Source organism: Neodiprion lecontei, chromosome 4 (assembly GCF_021901455.1).
Source record: "Neodiprion lecontei isolate iyNeoLeco1 chromosome 4, iyNeoLeco1.1, whole genome shotgun sequence".
Lineage (NCBI taxonomy): Eukaryota > Metazoa > Arthropoda > Insecta > Hymenoptera > Diprionidae > Neodiprion > Neodiprion lecontei.
Window position 1 is genome coordinate 29178706 of NC_060263.1, and position 19643 is coordinate 29198348.

Below are 19643 nucleotides of genomic sequence, written 5' to 3' on the forward strand. Positions count from 1 at the left end.
TTAATATATCGAATCACTGACAAGGTTAGAGTGCTTTAAATTAAATTGCTTGTTGTGGCTCATGTTCTTACAGAAGAGAAACTATGACTCGTGTGAGTGGTTTTTTAAAGTTTGGTTAGAATCACCAGATTCACAGACTTGTAGGTCAAAGAACTGACCACAATCATTGTGCTATTATTGAGTCTTATGCAACACTGTGCGCTGCTTGGAGTTGGATAAGAAACCTTGGGAAAATAGTGATTGGTGGTCTGAAAAGAGTGCCAGCGATTCCATAGATGAAACTTGTCTTTCGGATATGCGTACGTACTCGGTGTATTTTCTGAAAATCATCATTCCAACCTCGAAATTAACATTTTATTACCTAAGAATTAAGATAGTGTTACCAGGCTCCTGAAACACTGCCAGTTATTTCACAACGCTTCGTATATCATCACACAATTGATTGCAACCAATTTTTTTTGTTCTTTGAGGCTGCAACTGTCATTTGACAGCCCACATCGAGGCTTTGAGGGCGTAAACAGGAATCTAGCTATATTCTGGAGCGCAGGCGTGAGCTTAGAATTTTTTATTTCGTGTAGCTCTACATTTGTTTGATGCGTTATGTGTTGCAGCTATTAGGCGCAAATTCATTGCATTTCTCAAGTAAAAATGAAACAGAAATTTGATATTATGTACTGAGTTATCGTTGCTACCTGCATAGGTTGAAATTGCATTTGGCGTGGTTGAAATTTTATAATCCGAATAATACATTATTTACTAAATGTATTTTCAGTTCTAGAAAAGAACTAAATACTCAAAAGTTCAATGCCCTATATTCACAAAATTCCAAATTCACAAATTATATCTTACTTCGAATATATGCCTGATTGTTGAATGAGAATAGTACAGTTGAAATTTTGAGTCGTATTAACAAAATTATACTTGTAGCGTGTCAGAGCATCCAAAGCGCCTGCAGATATGCAACTCAACTTTCTCTCGTGGAAGAAACGCTATTGTTGCCATCGGATAGGCTCATTGGATTTTTAGCATCTGTATTATATAATATCGATACATTTTCCCATGCCGTACTTTCACGAAATCATCCGTTGTATGTATAGTAGCGATTGCATAATGATGAATGCTACGTATTTCTGACCGAGTATAGATTGATTACGGTATCATGTAGATTAGGTCTGTTGCGTGATAAGCTCGAACAAATTTACAGTACACTTCTTCGAAGAGACGCTTTTGCTGTATATCTATCAGCATTCTATTACTTGAACTGTACTCGAGTAGTGAATATAGTTTATAGTTTTGTAGATCAGTAGACTTGTAATTCGTACGCTCCTACATCTATTTCACATCTACTTCGAGTCTATCGACGCTGAATACACAATTTCATCCGGAATATGAGTTTGATTTGTTTTAGGCGTATCGTAGATTCCATTCCAGACGCTTGAAACAAGCGATTCTTCCGAGAGTTCTTTGTATATAAAATGAAGAACTCTAAATATAGTCTTGGTTCTCAAAATGAAAATGAGGATGAAACATCAGATGAATTTCCGGAGGTCGACCATATTGGTCTTTACACATTGGGCATGTATTTCATTTTGAGCACGCCACTGATACTATCTGCTGCCCGAGGATTAGGCTACGTTTTTACAACCGCACCAGTCAGTTACAGGTTCGTGCTGATAATTTTTTGCTCTTTATTACGACTTTATAGCTCACTAAATTGTACTACAATGAATATAAATAATACGCGTTCTGCACATATAATTGTAATGCTCTAACAACTGTCGATCCTACAGCGAAATTTTTTTGTTTTCTTGTAGGTGTTTGGCAAAAGAGTGCGAAAATCCCGGGGATACTACTTTGCATCCGTTATGGTTACCAAACGCAGTTCCTTACACCGATGGGAAACCGGCGACATGTAGCCGGTTTACTGTACAGAATGTTACGGACTCGTGCTTAACGACTGTTTTCACCAACGATACCGAACCTTGTGATGCCTGGGTGTATGACCCTGAAGAGATAACTATTCTTAACGAAGTAAGTGCATGTGTTGTACCATCTAACCGATGTGACTATGAGACGCAAAGGTAAAGATTTTAAAGACATGTTTAATCTCGACTTTACTTCTTAGAGCAGAAATCGACTCATTTTGATTTTTCATTCGCAGTGGGATCTCACTTGTGATAATAACTTGTGGAAGTTGACGTTGCCAGGAACGATAAATAATTTTGGCCAGTTTCTTGGTTTGACACTTTGCGGTCATCTTTCGGATAAGTAGGCTTTACTAGCTGTATTGGAGATTGTTAATTCGAAATGCTAACACAAATTTTTAACGCAGATACGGCAGACGGAACCTGTTGGTAGTTGCTACACTAATGAGCTCGATTTTCGGATTGATACGGTCCTTTTCGTTTAACTACTGGATGTTCATCACTTTCGAGTTCCTAGATGCATTCTCGGGCTCGGCCGTGTACAGTGCTGCATTCGTGCTAGGTCATTGAATAAGTATAATTATACCGTGACTATCGTTTCAGTCACACGTTTAGTCAAAAATGTGTGAAACTTTAGTCTACTGGATACAATTTATATCCGATTAAAAATTTTCTTTGTAGGGATGGAGCTTGTTGGACCAAAAAAAAGAGCACTGGCAAGCATTCTGACTTGCACCATGTATATCGTGTTTGTGGTTTTCTTGGGGTTGTTCGCCATGTGGTTTCGATCTTGGCGGGTTCTGCTCCGGATCTTTTACACAGCAGGATTGTTTGCACTATTCTTACCTTTCATAGTGCCCGACTCTGTAAGGTATAATAGTAAAACAGTCTTTCTAAAGTCTTTGTCACGTAAGTCTTGTATAGTAGCGTTGTACTTTCCAATATGAGGTCGTTGATTAATTTATTTTCTGAATTTGTGTCTGAAAGATGGCTGCTGAGCAAAAAAAGAATTGAAGAGGCTGAAGCTGTTTTACGGAAAATCGCGGCTGGAAATAAAATAGAAATCTCCGAAAAGTCAATACTATTGATAAGGAATTGGAAGAACAAAAATCACGACAAGGTACATTTGTTGCTATTGCACAAACAGTTCGTACACTACATTGATTGACGTATTTTATAAAAATTCATGCTGTAACAATAATTAATTGCAGGTCGACACAACTAACCCTCCAGACGTTTCTGCGGTGCGACAAGTTATTGGCAATAGAACCGTTTTGATTCGATTGATCATTTGCACTTATTGCTGGGTGGCTAACGTATTCGTTTACTACGGATTGTCATTGGGTTCGATCTATGTGCCCGGAGACAAGTACATCAATTTTATTTTGGTGAGCCTGGTTGAAATTCCGGCTCTATTTGTTGCGTGGATCCTCGCAGATTACCTTGGACGCAAACCGACGCTCAGCCTAACTTTTTTTTTGAGCGGAATATTCTGCATCATCACAATCTTCATTCCTGCAGGTTGGCCTAATTGACATAGAACCAATTACGTGACCCGATTTACTGCAACAACATCAAAATTCATAAGCTACACTATTTTGAAATTACAATATTAAAAAACATGAGTTTCAAAGTTTAGTTTATCGATTTGAACTCCATTGATTGATTGATTGAATCATTTCTAGTCCCATCCTGTTACAATAATATTTCCGCTCTTTGGCTCAACGAAAAATATCAGCTATGAGATTACGGATTATAAGATTACGGATGATGCGTGCAATGTAATTATTGAAATATTTTTCAGATTGGGGGTATCTTCCACTAATTGTCTTCTTGTGTGGTAAGTTCTGCATCACGACTGCTTACCACTTGATATACATGTACACAACGGAGATGTTTCCTACGTCACTTCGTCACTCACTTCTCGGCCTGTGCAGTATGGTTGGACGTATCGGGTCTATGTCAGCTCCGCAAACGCCATTGCTAGTGAGTACTGGTATTGTCGGCTGTAACAACCTCCTGAAGTTTATATTTCCAAGCCTATGATTAGTTGGCAAATAACTGGAAGTTTCAATATTATGGTTGTTATGTAATTATATAAGGACTGCTAATTTTTTGTAAAATTGTTCTGCTTATAATTATTGTCTGTGCATTCTTTCGGCTCACATTAGTTTCGAAACGGAATTAACCCCGATTGTTTGTTTTTCTTACAGGCCCACTATATGAAGTCGCTACCTTTCATATTATACGGGGTGATGGGCATCTCAGCGAGTTTTTTGTCCCTGAGCTTTCCGGAAATATTGGGGATAAAGCTTCCGGACACCGTCTGTGAAGCTGCGAAAATCGGCGAAGCAAGGAAGAAAGAGCGATCAGACAGCCGCGTTATCTGAAATGATATAAATCTATGAAACGTAGTATCTTTACTCTTGATGATCTTATACAAAATATCGATAATCTGTTAGTTGTATTACAGTTGGAGATAATATAATTAATGCTATCTTAAATCGTATTGCAAGACAAAAAATGATGGGAATCATTATACAGTAATTCTAGACCGCGTTACCATGCTGTAGAAATCTTTGTTTCCATTAGTGAACAAATGCTTAATTAGATATAAAATGTAACCTACTTTGCATAGTGGATGTTTTCTCAAGAATTAGCTTGCTGAGACGTCTGGTTAATAAGTTTTTACAATCTGTTTGATATCCTTATCAACTTACATTTGGACATAGTATCATCCAGTATCAGCCACTTATGATTATTTGATTAACGTAATAACTTTTCGTATCAACTGGTTTTAGATAATTAGAATTTAAAATTATTTAATCACACAATTAGAACTCACATGGTCTATGCGAAAACCCACTTAACATTGGAAAAAGATCTGATCATATTTAATGTATCTAATAAATATTGAGATGTTGACAATAAACTTATCGTTATTGTATTTGATTTATCATCACTTGCTACCATTATTTCCCACTCACTTGTTATCAGAATCCTTGTATTGCCGATTTCATGGTGGTAGGGGGGTAAAGCTGATGAAGTATATTTGCATCACATATATGGGCCAAGAGTAAAATTTAGCGGTCAGCTATCTCTCGATTTATACAACTGGCATTTAGCCGTGACATGTTTGAATAAATTCGCCGTTCTCTTCAGTTGACGGCTAACGGTTACAGGGAAGAGATTATTAAATGTTATTCTATTCACCTCTTCTGTCAAGATCTTTCAGTTTTACCTTACGTTTCTTACCTTAATATTTCAAGAAAAAACTACACTGTTTACTTGCTTATCAATGAGTGTATGTAAACATATCTTGCTTTATTGCCCCACTCGCGACAAATGTTGCCAATAAACCGGTTACCATTGAAGATACAGGTATTTTAATTTGCTCAGTCTGCAAAACTTGAAATCAGTTACTACTTCTGGAGTTCTTTGACTGTACGATCATACATTTGCTTAAAGGTACAATATAATTGATCGGAAATCATTACTCATTCGCATATTTACTAATAGGGTAAGAAAGTGCAAATTAATAATAGTAGACTGGTTCGCAATATTTCATTTAATAGATTTTTTCATGGTTCCAAGCGTTCAGAGTTTAAAATGTAACGTTATTCCTTCGATGAACTAAACAAGTGTTTAATACGTCCACTGAACACGTGTACTGAAGTTGTAAAACTGTTTAATCTCTAATACGGTATTATGAATACATCATTCGTTTTCAAATAAGATTGTTATCTACCAATGATATTTATACATTGTCGCGGTACATAACCAAGGCGGTATATGTGGGCTATATAAGGTATTTGTGTTGGCACAGGTACTACTGATTATTCTCTAACATTCGACGGTACATAATAATCTCACTTTTTATCAATTAAAAAAATTCACCGTCCTGAAGCAGTGTAGCTGTTTTCGGAGTTTTTCAGTTTCGTCGTGTGCGGCAGGTTTATTCACAGTTTGCTGGCTATTCGGAAGGCAACTATGCACACTCACTGTTTTAAATAGCTGGCTGAGTAACTTAATTTCAATGAGCTCTTTTAAATTCTGTTTTACCCAATGTTAAACTTTAGTAGACATTTCATGCCAGCACGCGTCACATTGCTTTGTAAGGAACGCATATTGTCTCATGTATGTTTTCATTTTACGATCTCTAATAGAAGGTTCTTATTTTAGCTATTATTGTCACTATAATGGTTACGTTATGTTTATTTTTTTTTAATCTACAATGAGATACCGATGGCCTGAGCAATTGGATATTGAAGAGTCTGCATGCTCGCGTTCATTCGTGAGGATGATCTCACAAGTGAATAACTTGAAATTTTTCCCTGGAAGCTCAACGTCGGACTTTTACAATTAATGTAATCTGAGATAGATCTCGCTTTCTTCATTCGATTTCGACAAGTTCTGATAACGAGTGATAATAGTGGCCGACATTCACTAATCAACTCTTTTGCTAACTCCTTGTGGTTGGCTACCTCCATTAGTCTATTCTCCTCGCCCTCACCGGTAAGCAAATTCGAAATCTCCATCTCAAATCACGGAGCTTCAGAAGAAGCCAATAAAGTGCCCGTATAAAGTGGCTGGATTCAATATATCTAGGTAAATTATTCATTATTTTTCTGCATTCTTTTGAAGTGAGTGAAGTGTTTCTTATACATGACACACGAGAAAATTATGTTGCCACATTACTTCTCAGATCGTCCATGACTGTAATTTACCTGACAGACATTATACCATTGTTACATTAGGCGGTTATGGTTCGTTATTTTCATTGGTCAACCGGATCTTTAAGAAGGAATAGTAAAGCTGATTAATAATTATACTGGAATAACGTAATGTACGATTTAATGGGACTAGTGTATAAGATTCAAAAAAAAATTGAATGTCCGAATTGTTACATAAGATTGCGTCGTTTCTTTCAAATATATTTCTATTCCGTCGTTCATTTGAACCAGTATATTTTTTTTTCAGATTTAGTGATCGCGTCGATATCGGCATCATGCAACTGTTTTGCTGCCAGCAATATCCATCCGAGTCCAATGGAATATCATCATCAACACCGAAAGAAGCGGAGCAAAATAATTATGACGGTATCGCACTGACAGTTTGATCGAATATTTTCATATAAACTTATTTCAAGGATGGCACGGCAAAATGGTGTAAGTGCTATCATTATGATTTTTCAGGAGAGTAAAAAAACTTTCTCAAAATTTGATTAATAAATTTTAAAAGAAAATCAAAAAGTGTATTTGAGAGTTTTTCAAGCTCTTTCAAATGGCCTAAGCCTTGATTCAATACAGCAATTTGCCTTTGAGAAAATGATACTTACTAGCAAGAAAAAAATCGATTCTCGCGAGTCATTTTCTAGAAGACAGATTGCTATGTTAAATCGAGGTTTGGGCGATTTGAAAAAGATCGAAAAACTATTGGAAGGTTTTTTTTTTATTTTTGTTTTAAATTAGTCAATCAAATTTTGGCACACTTTTTTACTCTTCTAAAGACTCACAATGATGGCAATTACACCGTTTTACCGTGCCGACTTTTTTAACTTTCACGATTAAATTTTCGTCAGCCATATCGTTTTGCAAGGACATGTGCAATGACTTTTCAGAAATTTTCAATAAAAAATGTATCTTCGACATTTTGGAACTTACTCAGTTTTGCCGTGCCGCCCTTAATTTATTTATCGACGATGCGGGTCTAGTTGACTAGTGATAACTAGATAACAGCTCTTGATGCATCCAGCGTCGCAAAAAATACTTGCAACTGTTAAAGTATAATTAAAAAGTTCAGTTAGTTTACGATAATTGCACGATAATTTTCCACTTGGATTTGACACACGGTTCTGTTTTTACAGCCAACTGTGGGGATGATGAGATACCAAACGATTTTCCGGAGATCGACCACATTAGTCTGTACACCTTGCGCATTTATGTTATTTTAGGAATCCCAATGCTACTTTCCGCTTGTTTTACAATGAGTTACGTTTTCACCGCTGGGACTGTCAGTTACAGGTTAGTGTTTGTAGTTCATACCATTTATTCGCAGATCATGTTTGTATTAGAAATTTATTGACGTTATAATAAACATGTAGAACGAACGAGATTTTATCATGCGTTTTTAAACAAGGTCACTAATACTTCCAATAAGGTGATAACCTGCATTGATATTGATTACAGCTTGATAATATGAGAAGATAAATTGTTATGAATTGCTGTGCATTTTTTTCACCAGGTGTCTACTAACAGAATGCGAAGATCCTGTAAACACGACACTGTATCCCACCTGGTTGACAACAGCGGTTCCCTACGCTGACGGTGTATCGGAAACCTGTACGCGATATACTGTACAAAATATCACAGATTCGTGTTCAACGACTGTGTTTACAAATGAAACCGAAAGCTGCGATGCCTGGATCTATGAAACCGAGAAGCTCACCATTCTCAACGAAGTAAACTATAAAGAGGGTCTTATATTTAAAACATTATTTTCTACGGCGTTTATACTTACTTTTCAAAATTAGAACGCTTCACAATAACAGATCATCGTTATTTGTGAATATGTAAATTTGCAATGAAAAAGTTGTATGTTTGTGGTGTTGCCATGTATTTTTTAATCACAGTGGGACCTCACCTGTGATGCAAATCTATGGAAGTTATCGTTGCCGGGAACAATCAACAATGTTGGACAATTCTCCGGATTGATATATTCCGGTTATGTATCAGACAGGTAAAATATTCAGCTAAATTTGAAGTGGATTCTCGTTCACACTTATTCGTACAAATTTTAATGACTGCAGGTTTGGCAGACGTAACCTCTTGGTACTTGCCACTACGATGTCCACGATACTGGGATTAATTCGGTCCTTTTCCCTCAATTACGAGATGTTCATCATCTTTGAGTTTCTTGACGCGATGGCTGGCGCAGGCCTGTACAGCTCTGCATTTATTTTAGGTAATCGAATAAGTGTAGTATAGAGCATAGAATAGCAATGACTATGATCTGCTCATTGTCGGGTTTCTAAATCAACCGACTGTGCTGGATTTGAGTGTTCATCGTATGGAAATATGGGGATCTCTTTCGGCGATTACTGCTTTAAACTGCTTGAATTTTGAAACACTTATAGTACAGCACAAAAACACTAACACTATAACTACGCATAGAGTCACTGCGCTATTCGCACTTGTGGTAACAAAATTCAGGAGCCCGAGTAGATTAACGTTTCTTTTACCAATCAATGTTCTTTGCAGGAATGGAGTTTGTTGGACCGAAGAAAAGAGTTTTCGTCAGCATTGTCATGTGCTGTATGTACCCGCTCGGAGAAGTCTTCATGGCGTTGTGTGCTATGTGGATTCGATCTTGGCGTCATCTCATTTGGGCACTCTATATACCGGGATTCATCGCAGTATCCATACCATTCATAGTTCCAGAATCTGTGAGGTGACAATCGCGTACCGAGTATGACGTACTTGTCGAGTCTGTAGCATATAAAGTTGATTAAAACATAACCAGATTCTGGCATGTTCTGTCTTATCACGACGAATTATAAAACAACTTTCATTACTTCGCCCAGAGAAGTGAAATACATTGATATTTCCATTCCTCAGATGGCTACTGAGCAAGGGTAGAGGAGATGAAGCGGAGAGCGTGTTACGAACAATTGCAGGCAAGAATGGCGTCGAAGTTACACAAGAATCGATCGATTTAATCAAGAATACGGCGAAAAAAAATCAGATAGAGGTACGCCGATCTCGATTATATGCGAAGAGTTGGGATGAGTAGTATGCAACCAACATGTTACCGTTAAGAACGTTGTCTTACAGAAAAAAGGAGCAGAATCAAAACCGTCAGGAATTTCGGCGCTGAGACAAGTTCTTCGAGAAAGGGTATTGTTGCTTCGTTTGATGGCCTGTGCTTTCGGCTGGATCACCAACACCTTGGTGTATTACGGCCTTTCGCTACAGTCGGTAACGGTAGCAGGTGACCAATACGTGAACTTCATTTTGGTGGCTTTGGTGGAGATTCCGGGTAACTTGGCTTGTTGGGCCCTGGTAGACTACATGGGGCGAAAGCCAATCCTTAGCGGTTCGTTTTTCCTGAGCGGTGTCTTCTGCATCTTGGCAATTTTCGTTCCTGAAGGTTGGTACAGCGCCACGGTGGCTGATTCTCGAGAAGGCTGAATTAACGCCCACGCATCGTTCCGAATTAACGAATGTTTTTCGTTTCCTAGACTGGTGGTATCTGACGCTAATCGTTTTCCTGGGAGGCAAGTTCAGCATCACGATAGCCTTCAGCACAATTTACGTTTATACCACAGAGATGTTCCCCACACCGTTCCGACACTCTTTACTTGGATTCTGCAGCATGATCGCTCGTATTGGATCAATGATAGCACCGCAAATGCCCTTGCTGGTAAGTACAAGTAGTTTAATTAACGCAAATCGAAGAATGTTCATTTTCCAAGTAGCCCAATGTGTCTTAAAGATAATCCTGAAACTCTGATTGGCAAAGTTTTAAAACGATTGTCTCTCAGGCCGAATAATTATATGCGCCACGGAGCCGGCAATTTAATTCTTAAAATTAGCTCCTGTCGCAGCTACTGTTACAGGGTGTGACATTGCGAACGAAATTCATTCGACTCCATCTTTAATTGTAATTTGACCGGTGTTCTAATCGATATTACGTTTACAGGCAACATATATGGCGTCGCTACCGATGCTGGTTTTCGGAGCCGTCGCCTTGGTAGCCAGCATTTTGTCTTTGAGTTTTCCGGAAACCGCTGGGATCAAGCTTCCGGACACGATAGAGGAGGCAGTTGTAATCGGCAAGCTAAAAAAGAAACCTAAATCAATTATTCCTTAAATTTTGTATACTTGTACAAAGTAGGCTTGGAAACGTTTATTGCATTGTCACGGTAATCGATTTTGGTTATCGTGGAAAAAAGAATGCCCTGTCTTGGTACTGATCGGAGTATCGTAAGTTTGAAGAAAAATTGTTGTTAATACTTCGTCGATATCAGACGACACCAAGTATATAAGATTCAGTGTTATCTACGAGAGATATCTATTAATCATACAGACCTACTATTCATATTTCGCCACAGATTGCAGTGTTTAATTGTCAGTCTGTTCGCCATATCACTGTATTGTTTATAACTTATTTAATCAAGATTATAGAGCAGTGAGATTAAATTTAGTGCTTGAATCCCTTTTATTGTGCGATTTCACATACCTATCAGCGGTTCAAATTTAGTCAGCAGTTTTTCATTTTGATGCAATTTAATATTATTTGATTCAACGAAATACGTGGTGGATTGCCGAAGCTCAACTAGGTTAAAGTCTAGCTTGCGACGTAATTCGGCCATTTTACGTTATGAGTCGTCGTCTTCCGTCATTAAACTCTAATAATCCTTTACTAGCTGGAGTGCGATACAAAGTTGAATAGTATATCCAACCCGCCGGTATAAAACGCAGAACGAAAATCTATATTTATCGTCACGTTGGCACTGAACTGTCTTAGAGCAATGTACCCGGTATCTTTTTATATTTTCAGCATGTTTTCTATGTTGATGACCTGCGCGGTTTCGGTGATCACTCGTGATTTACGAAAGTCACTTTCGGAACATTTTCTTTTCAATAACTTATTCACAAAACAGAACTTCTTCGGTAGCAGTTACACAACCACCCATATTCTCCTCCTCGTTGAACTGCCATTGAATTTTTGAGGTGTTGAGATGCTTGTGGAGTTTCGCACGTGTTCCACCTTCGAAGTCATTTGCCAGTGTGCGTCCGCGGGTTCAATGGCTCGTGAAAATTGTTCAATAAATTCGTGTGTACGAGGTGTGTAACCAGCCTTGTCCAACAAGTAGTGGTCATGGTGCACATCGAGGTAAAAAGTAAGCAGGTAAGTACAAAACTGGCTTAAAGGCTCTTGAAAGGCCCGGTGAGGTGAATGAGGGATTGAAATTCACGTTCGCGTTTTTAGGGATTTCATTGATCGGCAGAATTTTATTTTCCAAAAATAACACCGCTCGAATATTTCTTCGTTCTAACGGTGGATCTTACAGCCATAGAGTGTGAGTGTGTAGCTCGTTTTTCGAAGGTGAACTAACGAGTTACTGGGTGTGACAAATAAGCCGGAGGATATTTATGCAAATAAGGAAAATGCAGAGCTGAAAGGAAGGCGGGTAGCGACACTGTTTCCGTTTAATCAGATTCTCTCGAACCTGCAGGAACCCACTGTGTGAACTAGGATTCGGTAACGTAATCATTCCCACAAAGGCGTGGCCTTGATTAACATGACAAAGACGTGCCTACATACCCTTCCTACGTGGTTTTCGCCAAAGACTTCTTGTCTTGGCTTCGCTTTCTCTGTTCTCGGAGAAAACTACGTCGCTTCTATTTACTCCCTAGCACTCATTGTTACCGATTGACTCCCGTATGGTGAGACACGTGTTCGCCGGTATTTCCATTTCTGTTTTCAATGCTGGATTGAAATTTAGGAATATGTGATAAGACGTAGAAGCAAGGTTTTATTTGGATGGCGTATTTTTGAAAAATTCGCGACTTGGATAATATTTCAATAGCAGAACTTTAACATAGCAGATACAATGTGATGAAATCGCGTAATCAACATACTACAACTTGAAGTATGAATCCTCAAAGTGTAATCGTGATATAAAATGCATTGCGTGTTCCGGTGCTGTGGATCAATAAACAGATCAAGCAATATGAATTTTTGGATTGATTTCAACAGCCATTATTACAAAATATTTCTATTCAGTTGCGAGTTTTACTTTGAATATAAATAACTGTGACGATAAACAGCGAGGCCGGTGATGACTTACGACTCTTAAATCTTAGCTGGTTGAATTGCGTTTCACGAAAGAATTTCGTGGATACATGCACCGGTATTTATAAAATACACTTGTGATGTAATAAAGGCAGCACAGAATGACTGAACTTTCCAAATGAGCATTAATTCAGAGGTTATGCGATACGACATATTGCTAACTGTGGTAACTGGATCAAACGTACACTGTAATTTCAAGTAATGAATAATTCGTGTAAACTACAGTGCAATGTACCGCATAGTTAGTAGATAATTACAACTAATGACATTGCTAATTATTATGCGAAACCATATGCTTATTGCCTCTTCCCGTATACGGGTTATTTACTGGTCGTGGTCATAGATGCGTGATAAACGGGAAAATTACAAAGGAATTCCGATTCATTGTCAGGAAATTAATTGGCACTTGTAATTTAAATGTAACTGTTGCGTTTGTCGACAAACTTCTCTGATTCTACGTGGTTTATATTCCTGCAGTCAATGCTACATAATTTTCTAGGAAAACGGTATTCAGACAAATTTTTCACACGTGACGTACGATCCGCTACTACACATTAACCACTATCGGGATTGTAACAGTCCGAATTCTAAACCGACCAGGCAAGCTGTACGATGTATAGTATCCGGCTTAGAAATAGCACAGTGACTATAACCTGACCATTTACTGCCGAACAGTTTGAACGTTACTATACTCAGTTTCAGTATAAACGATCAAAACTTCGGTGTGTTCGCTCTCAGTGTTAGTCACATATGCATATGTCAAGTATTCATGTGACTGATGTAGCCTTCGGTGAAATAGGAACTCCGGCAGAGGCGGAATCGTAGACGGAACAGTGATCCGCGCGTTGTACTAGCTGCTGGATGGAAGTTGAAAAATAGAAATGCGAGGCTGAAGTTTTATTAAGAATTTGTCAGTGCGTTGTCTTTATAAAAAAATATTCCAGAGGAACATCAAAATTTAAATAACTATACGTACGCGACGTCGTAAATCCTGTCACATACACTTTGGCTATTTTCAACTTTCATTTTGTCTCGATCTCGACGTTTGTAAGCACGTTTGCGGTCGCACGGTATTGACATATCTTTAACTTTACGTGCTTACCGGCCATCGTTGTATAAGACCTCACAATCAGGCAAACATAGTTATTTGCTTTTTCCAACTTTTCGACAATTCGAAGTGACATTTTGTAATCTTCGTTCACTTTGCGTCGGCATTCAATGGTCGAATAGCAGTTGCCTTCTTGCAAAGTGTGCTACGAGAATGGATTACAGCATAGTGAACGTGATATTCAGATATATTGATAATAAAGTAGATATATTTCAGATTACACTGTTATACTGCCGGGTGAATTTCGCTGACAACGAGTATGCGGTATCGGAGTGACCCGGGTATCAGCAGTCTTTACAGGAAATTCTTCTCCGCGAAATTCTAACATAAAATCCCTCCTCCGATCGACTACGTCACGTTGTGCAGTCACGTGGTATTCGACCGGGCATCGCAAAGCATTTACAATCAGTTTCAAGCCTTGTAACAATGGACTTTGACGAGGTTTTAGAGGAGCTCGGCGAGCTGGGAAAGTTTCAGATAATTAATTACTTTTTGATTTGCTTGCCGGTGTTTTTCAGTGCTGCTAACAGCTTATCTTACGTGTTCGTTGCAGGAGTACCGGATTACAGGTGAGTTGATGATTGTGGTGTTCGCTTAAGCGTCCGCTTACATTCTCACTTCTGCTCGTGCCAAGGTGGTAAAAAAAAATTTACACATTCTGAAATTGTCTGACGGTCAAGCTTGCTCTTGTTGTTATACAACAACCGGTGAATACAAAGATTATCGCTAGTGCATTTTTGCAATGTTTTGAACACTTTTTGTATGACACCGATGAGTCCGGCTTGTGATTTTTTGCTATCACACCTTTAACCGATTTACAGATCCATCTACATAATTGTCTACATAAAATGTCTGCGGTAATTGAAATTCTCAATTTTTCAAGTTATTGCGTGTAATATTTATGGGTCATTAGAAGACATATATGGTAGAAGTTAATCTTTGTCGTTCGAAAGAAAGATTGGTATGTTCGGTATACATGCAAGCTGTTGGGTCAAACCAATGACCTTGATGATAAGCCTGTCTGAATTGGAACGATGATTACAGTTATTTGCATGAATATTTCAAAAATACCTTTGACAATGCATGTACGTCGTGTCGATTCATTTTTGACAACTTGGATAAAAATTAAATTGCAATTGGAATCTGTTTTAACACGATTAAGTCTTCTATTCTATGATATTTTCGATAGATTAGGTGAGGCAACAAATTTGAGTTTACTTTTCACTATCGAGTTTAACGCGTTCTTAAATACATGAAGCTACTCATAATAGATATACGTAGTTTAGTTTAGCATGTGCTTGATTGATTTATATAATCCAGCTTTCGATGTGTAACGAAAGAATATCACGAGATTTGAGATTTATTTGATACACCTGAGCATACTGTGAGAACATGATGTACGGCCATCCACCACGAAAGTGTATCAATTCAAAACTTATGACACTTACGTTCATGGTCCTCAGGTGCTACATAGAGGGGTGCGATGACCGGAGTACACCAGACTATTCAGCAGCCTGGGTGAACCAGACCATTCCTGATCTCGAATATGAGACGGAGACAGCCAATGCCGTATACGTTCCCAGCCAATGCAGCATGTATCTTATGCAAAATTCGACAGTCGGTCAATTTGATGTCAACGATACGTGTCCCTTCAACTTTTCGACAGATACAATTATTCAGTGCAACGAGTGGATCTTTGATCCGGAAGATTGGACCATCGTCGGCGAGGTTTGAAACAATGTTTTTTTTTCATTGTATTAAGACTACGGGACCAAACGATGTAAGGAAAACCAGTTTCTGAAACGTTGTAGGATCGAAGGTTCACATATTTTCCGTTATCGCGATTCTTCTCGAAGAATTTGTGGCCCTTCCGTGGTAGTTTTCTTCAATGGTACAGGTGCAGATAGGCTTGAAGCACTTACAGTTCTGCAGGTTTACGTTTATTACAGTTTCGACGTAAATACTGTTAAGCTGCAGATGATATCGTTTCGTTTAATAATTTATCGCCATGGTAATCTGGAACAGAGATTTATCAAGACCGAGTAACGTGGGTCAGTGCCCCACGGTTCTTCTTGAGTAGACAACGATTTAGACCAAACCATGGACCATTCGTAACCAGGTTAAAAAATACACGCCGAATATATAACAGATATAGCTGCTCGAACACTGCAACATTCATCATTAATAATTAACTCAGAGAATAATGGTTAATAACTGTTTCAGGATTGACAAGTTAAAATTACGTGTTTTAGTGGAACCTCACCTGCCAATCGAACCTGTGGAAACTTTCTCTGATCGGCACTGTCCACTTTGCTGGAATATTTTGTGGTTCAACTATTTTCGGAATGCTTGCTGACAGGTATGGACATTCTATCGTTCATCACGAAATTTATATATTATAAGCATTAGCTAGTGAATTGCTTTCGTAAAACAGTCAATGCGAGAGTATACCGGAAATGGTTAAGATAATTCTCTCAAATGACGGAAAGTTTGTAAATATTTTCATAAAAAATTCCGCATATCGTTACGTGAAATCTTAATTTGAATTTAATAGCATACCTCAATATCTTCACGGGCGTATTTCATGTTTGTTCGTTTCCTTATGCTGCAAAAAAAGTGATCACCTTTGGTGATGCTACACAATGATTCAACTGTCGGGAAACACGATATATGATTACAGAACAAACCGGTTTTCTTTGCTAATACCTTGAGAGCTAGTTTGAAAAATCACGATCTGCTATGGATAGTGTAAAGAATATGTAATGCGATGTTGAGTTTGCTGTATTTCTTAAAATCACAAATACTGTATTTTTTAACCCATATTTTACATATTACTCGCGAAGAAATTTCTGGCGAATCGTATTAATAGGAGAAAACTTATTTCATAGATATGTAGTTGCAAAGCTTACAACGCGTTGAGAAATAATGAGTTCTAATTTACAAAAAACGTGATATTTTTCCACAGATTCGGTAGAAAGCTAATGTTTATTACAAGCATCATGATGATGACCATCACTGGGATTGGGCAAGTATTATCCGGTTCTTACAACGTCTTCAATGTGTTCGTCTTTTTAAACGCTGTCGGAACTGCCGGGATATATCCCCTCGCTTTTATACTGGGTAAATATAAATTAGCTCAACATGAAAGCAAAAGGGAGTTTCCTAATTTTCTCTTCATCTTTCCATACCGTTTATCCACTTGAATAATTTCAGGCAAATTTTTGTAAAGTGATTAAGATTTTGTCTCTTTTCATCTCTGCAAGAAATTTTTAAATGAATTCTGTTGCATTTATGTTGGTGAGAACGAGTCTGGTGGTTTTCCAGGCGTCGAATTGGTGGGAAAAAGGAAGCGAGAACTTTGTGGAATCGTCCTGAATTACTTCTATGCACTGGGCGAGGCAGCTGTCGCCCTTTTTGCCTGGTGGTTTGGCTCCTGGCGTTTGTTACAGTTGGCGGTGTCGGGACCAGCGGCTATTTTTTTGTGCTACTACTGGCTCGTACCAGAATCAGTGCGCTGGCTACTAGCGAGAAATGAAAACGACAAAGCCAAGTCCATAGTTTCGACAGCTGCCAAGACCAACAAGGTTGTTCTTTCGTCACGCATCATGGAGTCCATGGAGGTGAGACAGGGTTTAAAATGAACGAGTCTTTTGTTCGATATCCGACCCATTCGCGGTTCTCATCGATATAATACTTTCCCAGAAGATTTCGGGCGGCGCCAAAACTCCGGCGAAGGATCCTCAGCTGCTGAAGATGCTGGGTTTGGCTTTTCACTCCAAATTGCTCGTCACGCGAATTTCAGTAATGTTTTATGTTTGGGCCGCTACTGCCTTTGTCTACTACGGTTTGTCGGTAAACAGCACTAGCCTTTCCGGGGACAAATACCTGAACTTTGCTCTGGTCTGCCTCGTTGAAATTCCTGGTTACACACTCGCCCTGTATGCCTTGCCACTATTCGGTCGACGAAGGGCTCTTATATTAAGTTTGCTGATCTGCACCGTGACGTGTGCGGCGGCAGCCTGGTGAGATGAAAATTTTATTCGGTTCAATCCTTGCATGCGGTGAAATATTTTAACTGGAATCTTTTTTTGAACAAAAGAATTTAATACTGAAGACAGAGAGCGAAAAATAACATGTTCAGGCTTTTCAGGACATCTACTTCCTTGTATTGGGTTGCAACGGTAATGTTTCTGATCGGAAAATTAGCAATCACAGCAGCGTTTGGCATTCTTTACGTTTATACTGCAGAATTGTTCCCCACTGCGGTCAGGTGAGTGTTCTACTTGTTTTTGCAGAACACCCCATTCTTCCTCTCTTCATCCAAGGCTTAACGTTCCTCGACAAATTGAAGTTGAACTGTGCATCGGCGACGAATGGTATCCTTGTACTGTACACTTTGTAATTCATGCGAAAATTTGGACGAATCCGAACAAATCAACCGTTTAGTTCAACTTACTCTGAAATTACGGTAGTTGAAAATATGTCCCCTCCTTAGGAGTTGTGCGGTTGGCCTCAGCTCGACGATGGCTAGGGTTGGCGCCATGGTTGCTCCCTTCGCACCGATGCTCTCTACAGTGACATCGGGACTGCCATTGATATGTTTCGCGGCTGCCCCTTTATTCGCAGCCATCCTGACTGCCCTTCTGCTTCCTGAAACCAGAGGACGCCGGCTCCCCGATACCGTTCGCGAAGCTGAGGCGATATAACGTTAATTCTAATTAGTCTTCGAACAATTCTTATATTTGATTGTTTCGTACAAAAAGTATACTGTACGGCGAACAATAGAAGCGAATTCTTCCGTATTATTTACGTCACGACTCAAGTATACTTATTATCGTTACTGATTGTTGCCTGATATTATTCTAGGAATAACTTATAGGAAAACAATTCAATTCAGAATTTTCCTTTCGAATTTACGATCGTGATAGCAAACGTCTTTGAACAATGTCTCGAATGACCCGGTAGTATTTTCATTAGAATTTCTTTACTGTCAGTGATCACAATGATTGATCTAGTCGGTATGAAATTTTTTAAAACGTACGGTTTGTAAGTAGGACTCATAACCACACTTCATGGACTTGAAATTACGAACTCCAGAAACTAGGTGCATCTCAGATTCTTTCCAAATCAAAATCGGAACGATGAAATTTTTCATCTGCATCTACGTTCATCTGCACATCGCACAGACATATAATATGATCAGTAATTATCTGCACCTAGTAATTACTTGAATGGTACAAAAGATTCGATTGACAAGCGATAGTTTGTGGGCGTGTTAAGTCATTATATAATACACTTATTTCGAATGACAAGTAAAATTTCGTACCGTACAATTAATAATATTCATGACATGTGTAGTTGCGACCAATATTTGTAAGCCATTGGTGTAATAATGGTTGAAATGACCGTGCGATTCTATACCACTGCGATTTACAATCAGTAACGTTAACAATACATGTAATGCACCATTGTCAAGTGTTTGTGTACTTATACCGAACCCCTTCTGCAAGTTAATGACAGCTAAAGGTGATGAAGCGTTTTCACCAAGATCGTGTAATCTAGTCCATTCTGTAGAAATGGCATGGTGGAAAATGTTGCGAATGCGATAGCGCATCGTTTCTTGTTATTTTTTCCCAAGTAACGAGTAGCTAGCGAGCAATCGAGAAGCCATAGATTGCATAGATGTTTCTGACAGGCATTAACATCGCGCAAGATGAATGAGAAACAAGTGGAATTTTGAGAAAAGATGG

At 38.6% G+C, this 19643-nt stretch overlaps 2 protein-coding genes and 1 long non-coding RNA gene across 5 annotated transcripts; 2 read left to right on the plus strand and 1 right to left on the minus strand.

Moving 5' to 3' along the window:
- Positions 1-163: 163 nt before the first annotated feature.
- On the plus strand, positions 164-9674 carry LOC107216802 (solute carrier family 22 member 5). Of its 2 annotated transcripts, none has more exons than XM_015654088.2 (11): positions 164-299; positions 1409-1663; positions 1815-2031; positions 2162-2268; positions 2333-2487; positions 2607-2796; positions 2913-3045; positions 3137-3446; positions 3730-3911; positions 4139-4845; positions 9574-9674. In XM_015654088.2, exons 2-10 carry the CDS (start codon positions 1476-1478, stop codon positions 4313-4315), a joined length of 1659 nt encoding a protein of 552 aa, XP_015509574.2. In that variant the 5' UTR covers positions 164-299; positions 1409-1475; the 3' UTR covers positions 4316-4845; positions 9574-9674. The 2 variants fall into 2 exon arrangements, with proteins under 2 accessions (XP_015509574.2, XP_046595006.1); XM_046739050.1 differs by lacking the exon at positions 164-299 and adding an exon at positions 1163-1318.
- LOC124294236 lies at positions 3212-5394 on the minus strand. Of its 2 annotated transcripts, XR_006904182.1 has the most exons (5): positions 5181-5394; positions 4913-5094; positions 4092-4311; positions 3792-3986; positions 3212-3488 (listed from the first exon to the last, which is right to left on the minus strand). It is a non-coding gene; the product is annotated as an uncharacterized LOC124294236 (long non-coding RNA). The 2 variants fall into 2 exon arrangements; XR_006904181.1 differs by having other exon boundaries at positions 4913-5387.
- Positions 6194-19363, plus strand: LOC107216806. Its single transcript, XM_015654095.2, has 19 exons — positions 6194-6533; positions 6906-7024; positions 7792-7948; positions 8169-8385; positions 8557-8663; positions 8734-8888; positions 9185-9374; positions 9542-9674; positions 9743-10073; positions 10165-10346; positions 10626-10790; positions 14224-14462; positions 15357-15621; positions 16146-16252; positions 16859-17013; positions 17218-17513; positions 17599-17915; positions 18035-18163; positions 18389-19363. Exons 2-19 carry the CDS (start codon positions 6934-6936, stop codon positions 18597-18599), a joined length of 3447 nt encoding a protein of 1148 aa, XP_015509581.2. The 5' UTR covers positions 6194-6533; positions 6906-6933; the 3' UTR covers positions 18600-19363.
- The last annotated feature ends 280 nt before the right edge of the window (positions 19364-19643 follow it).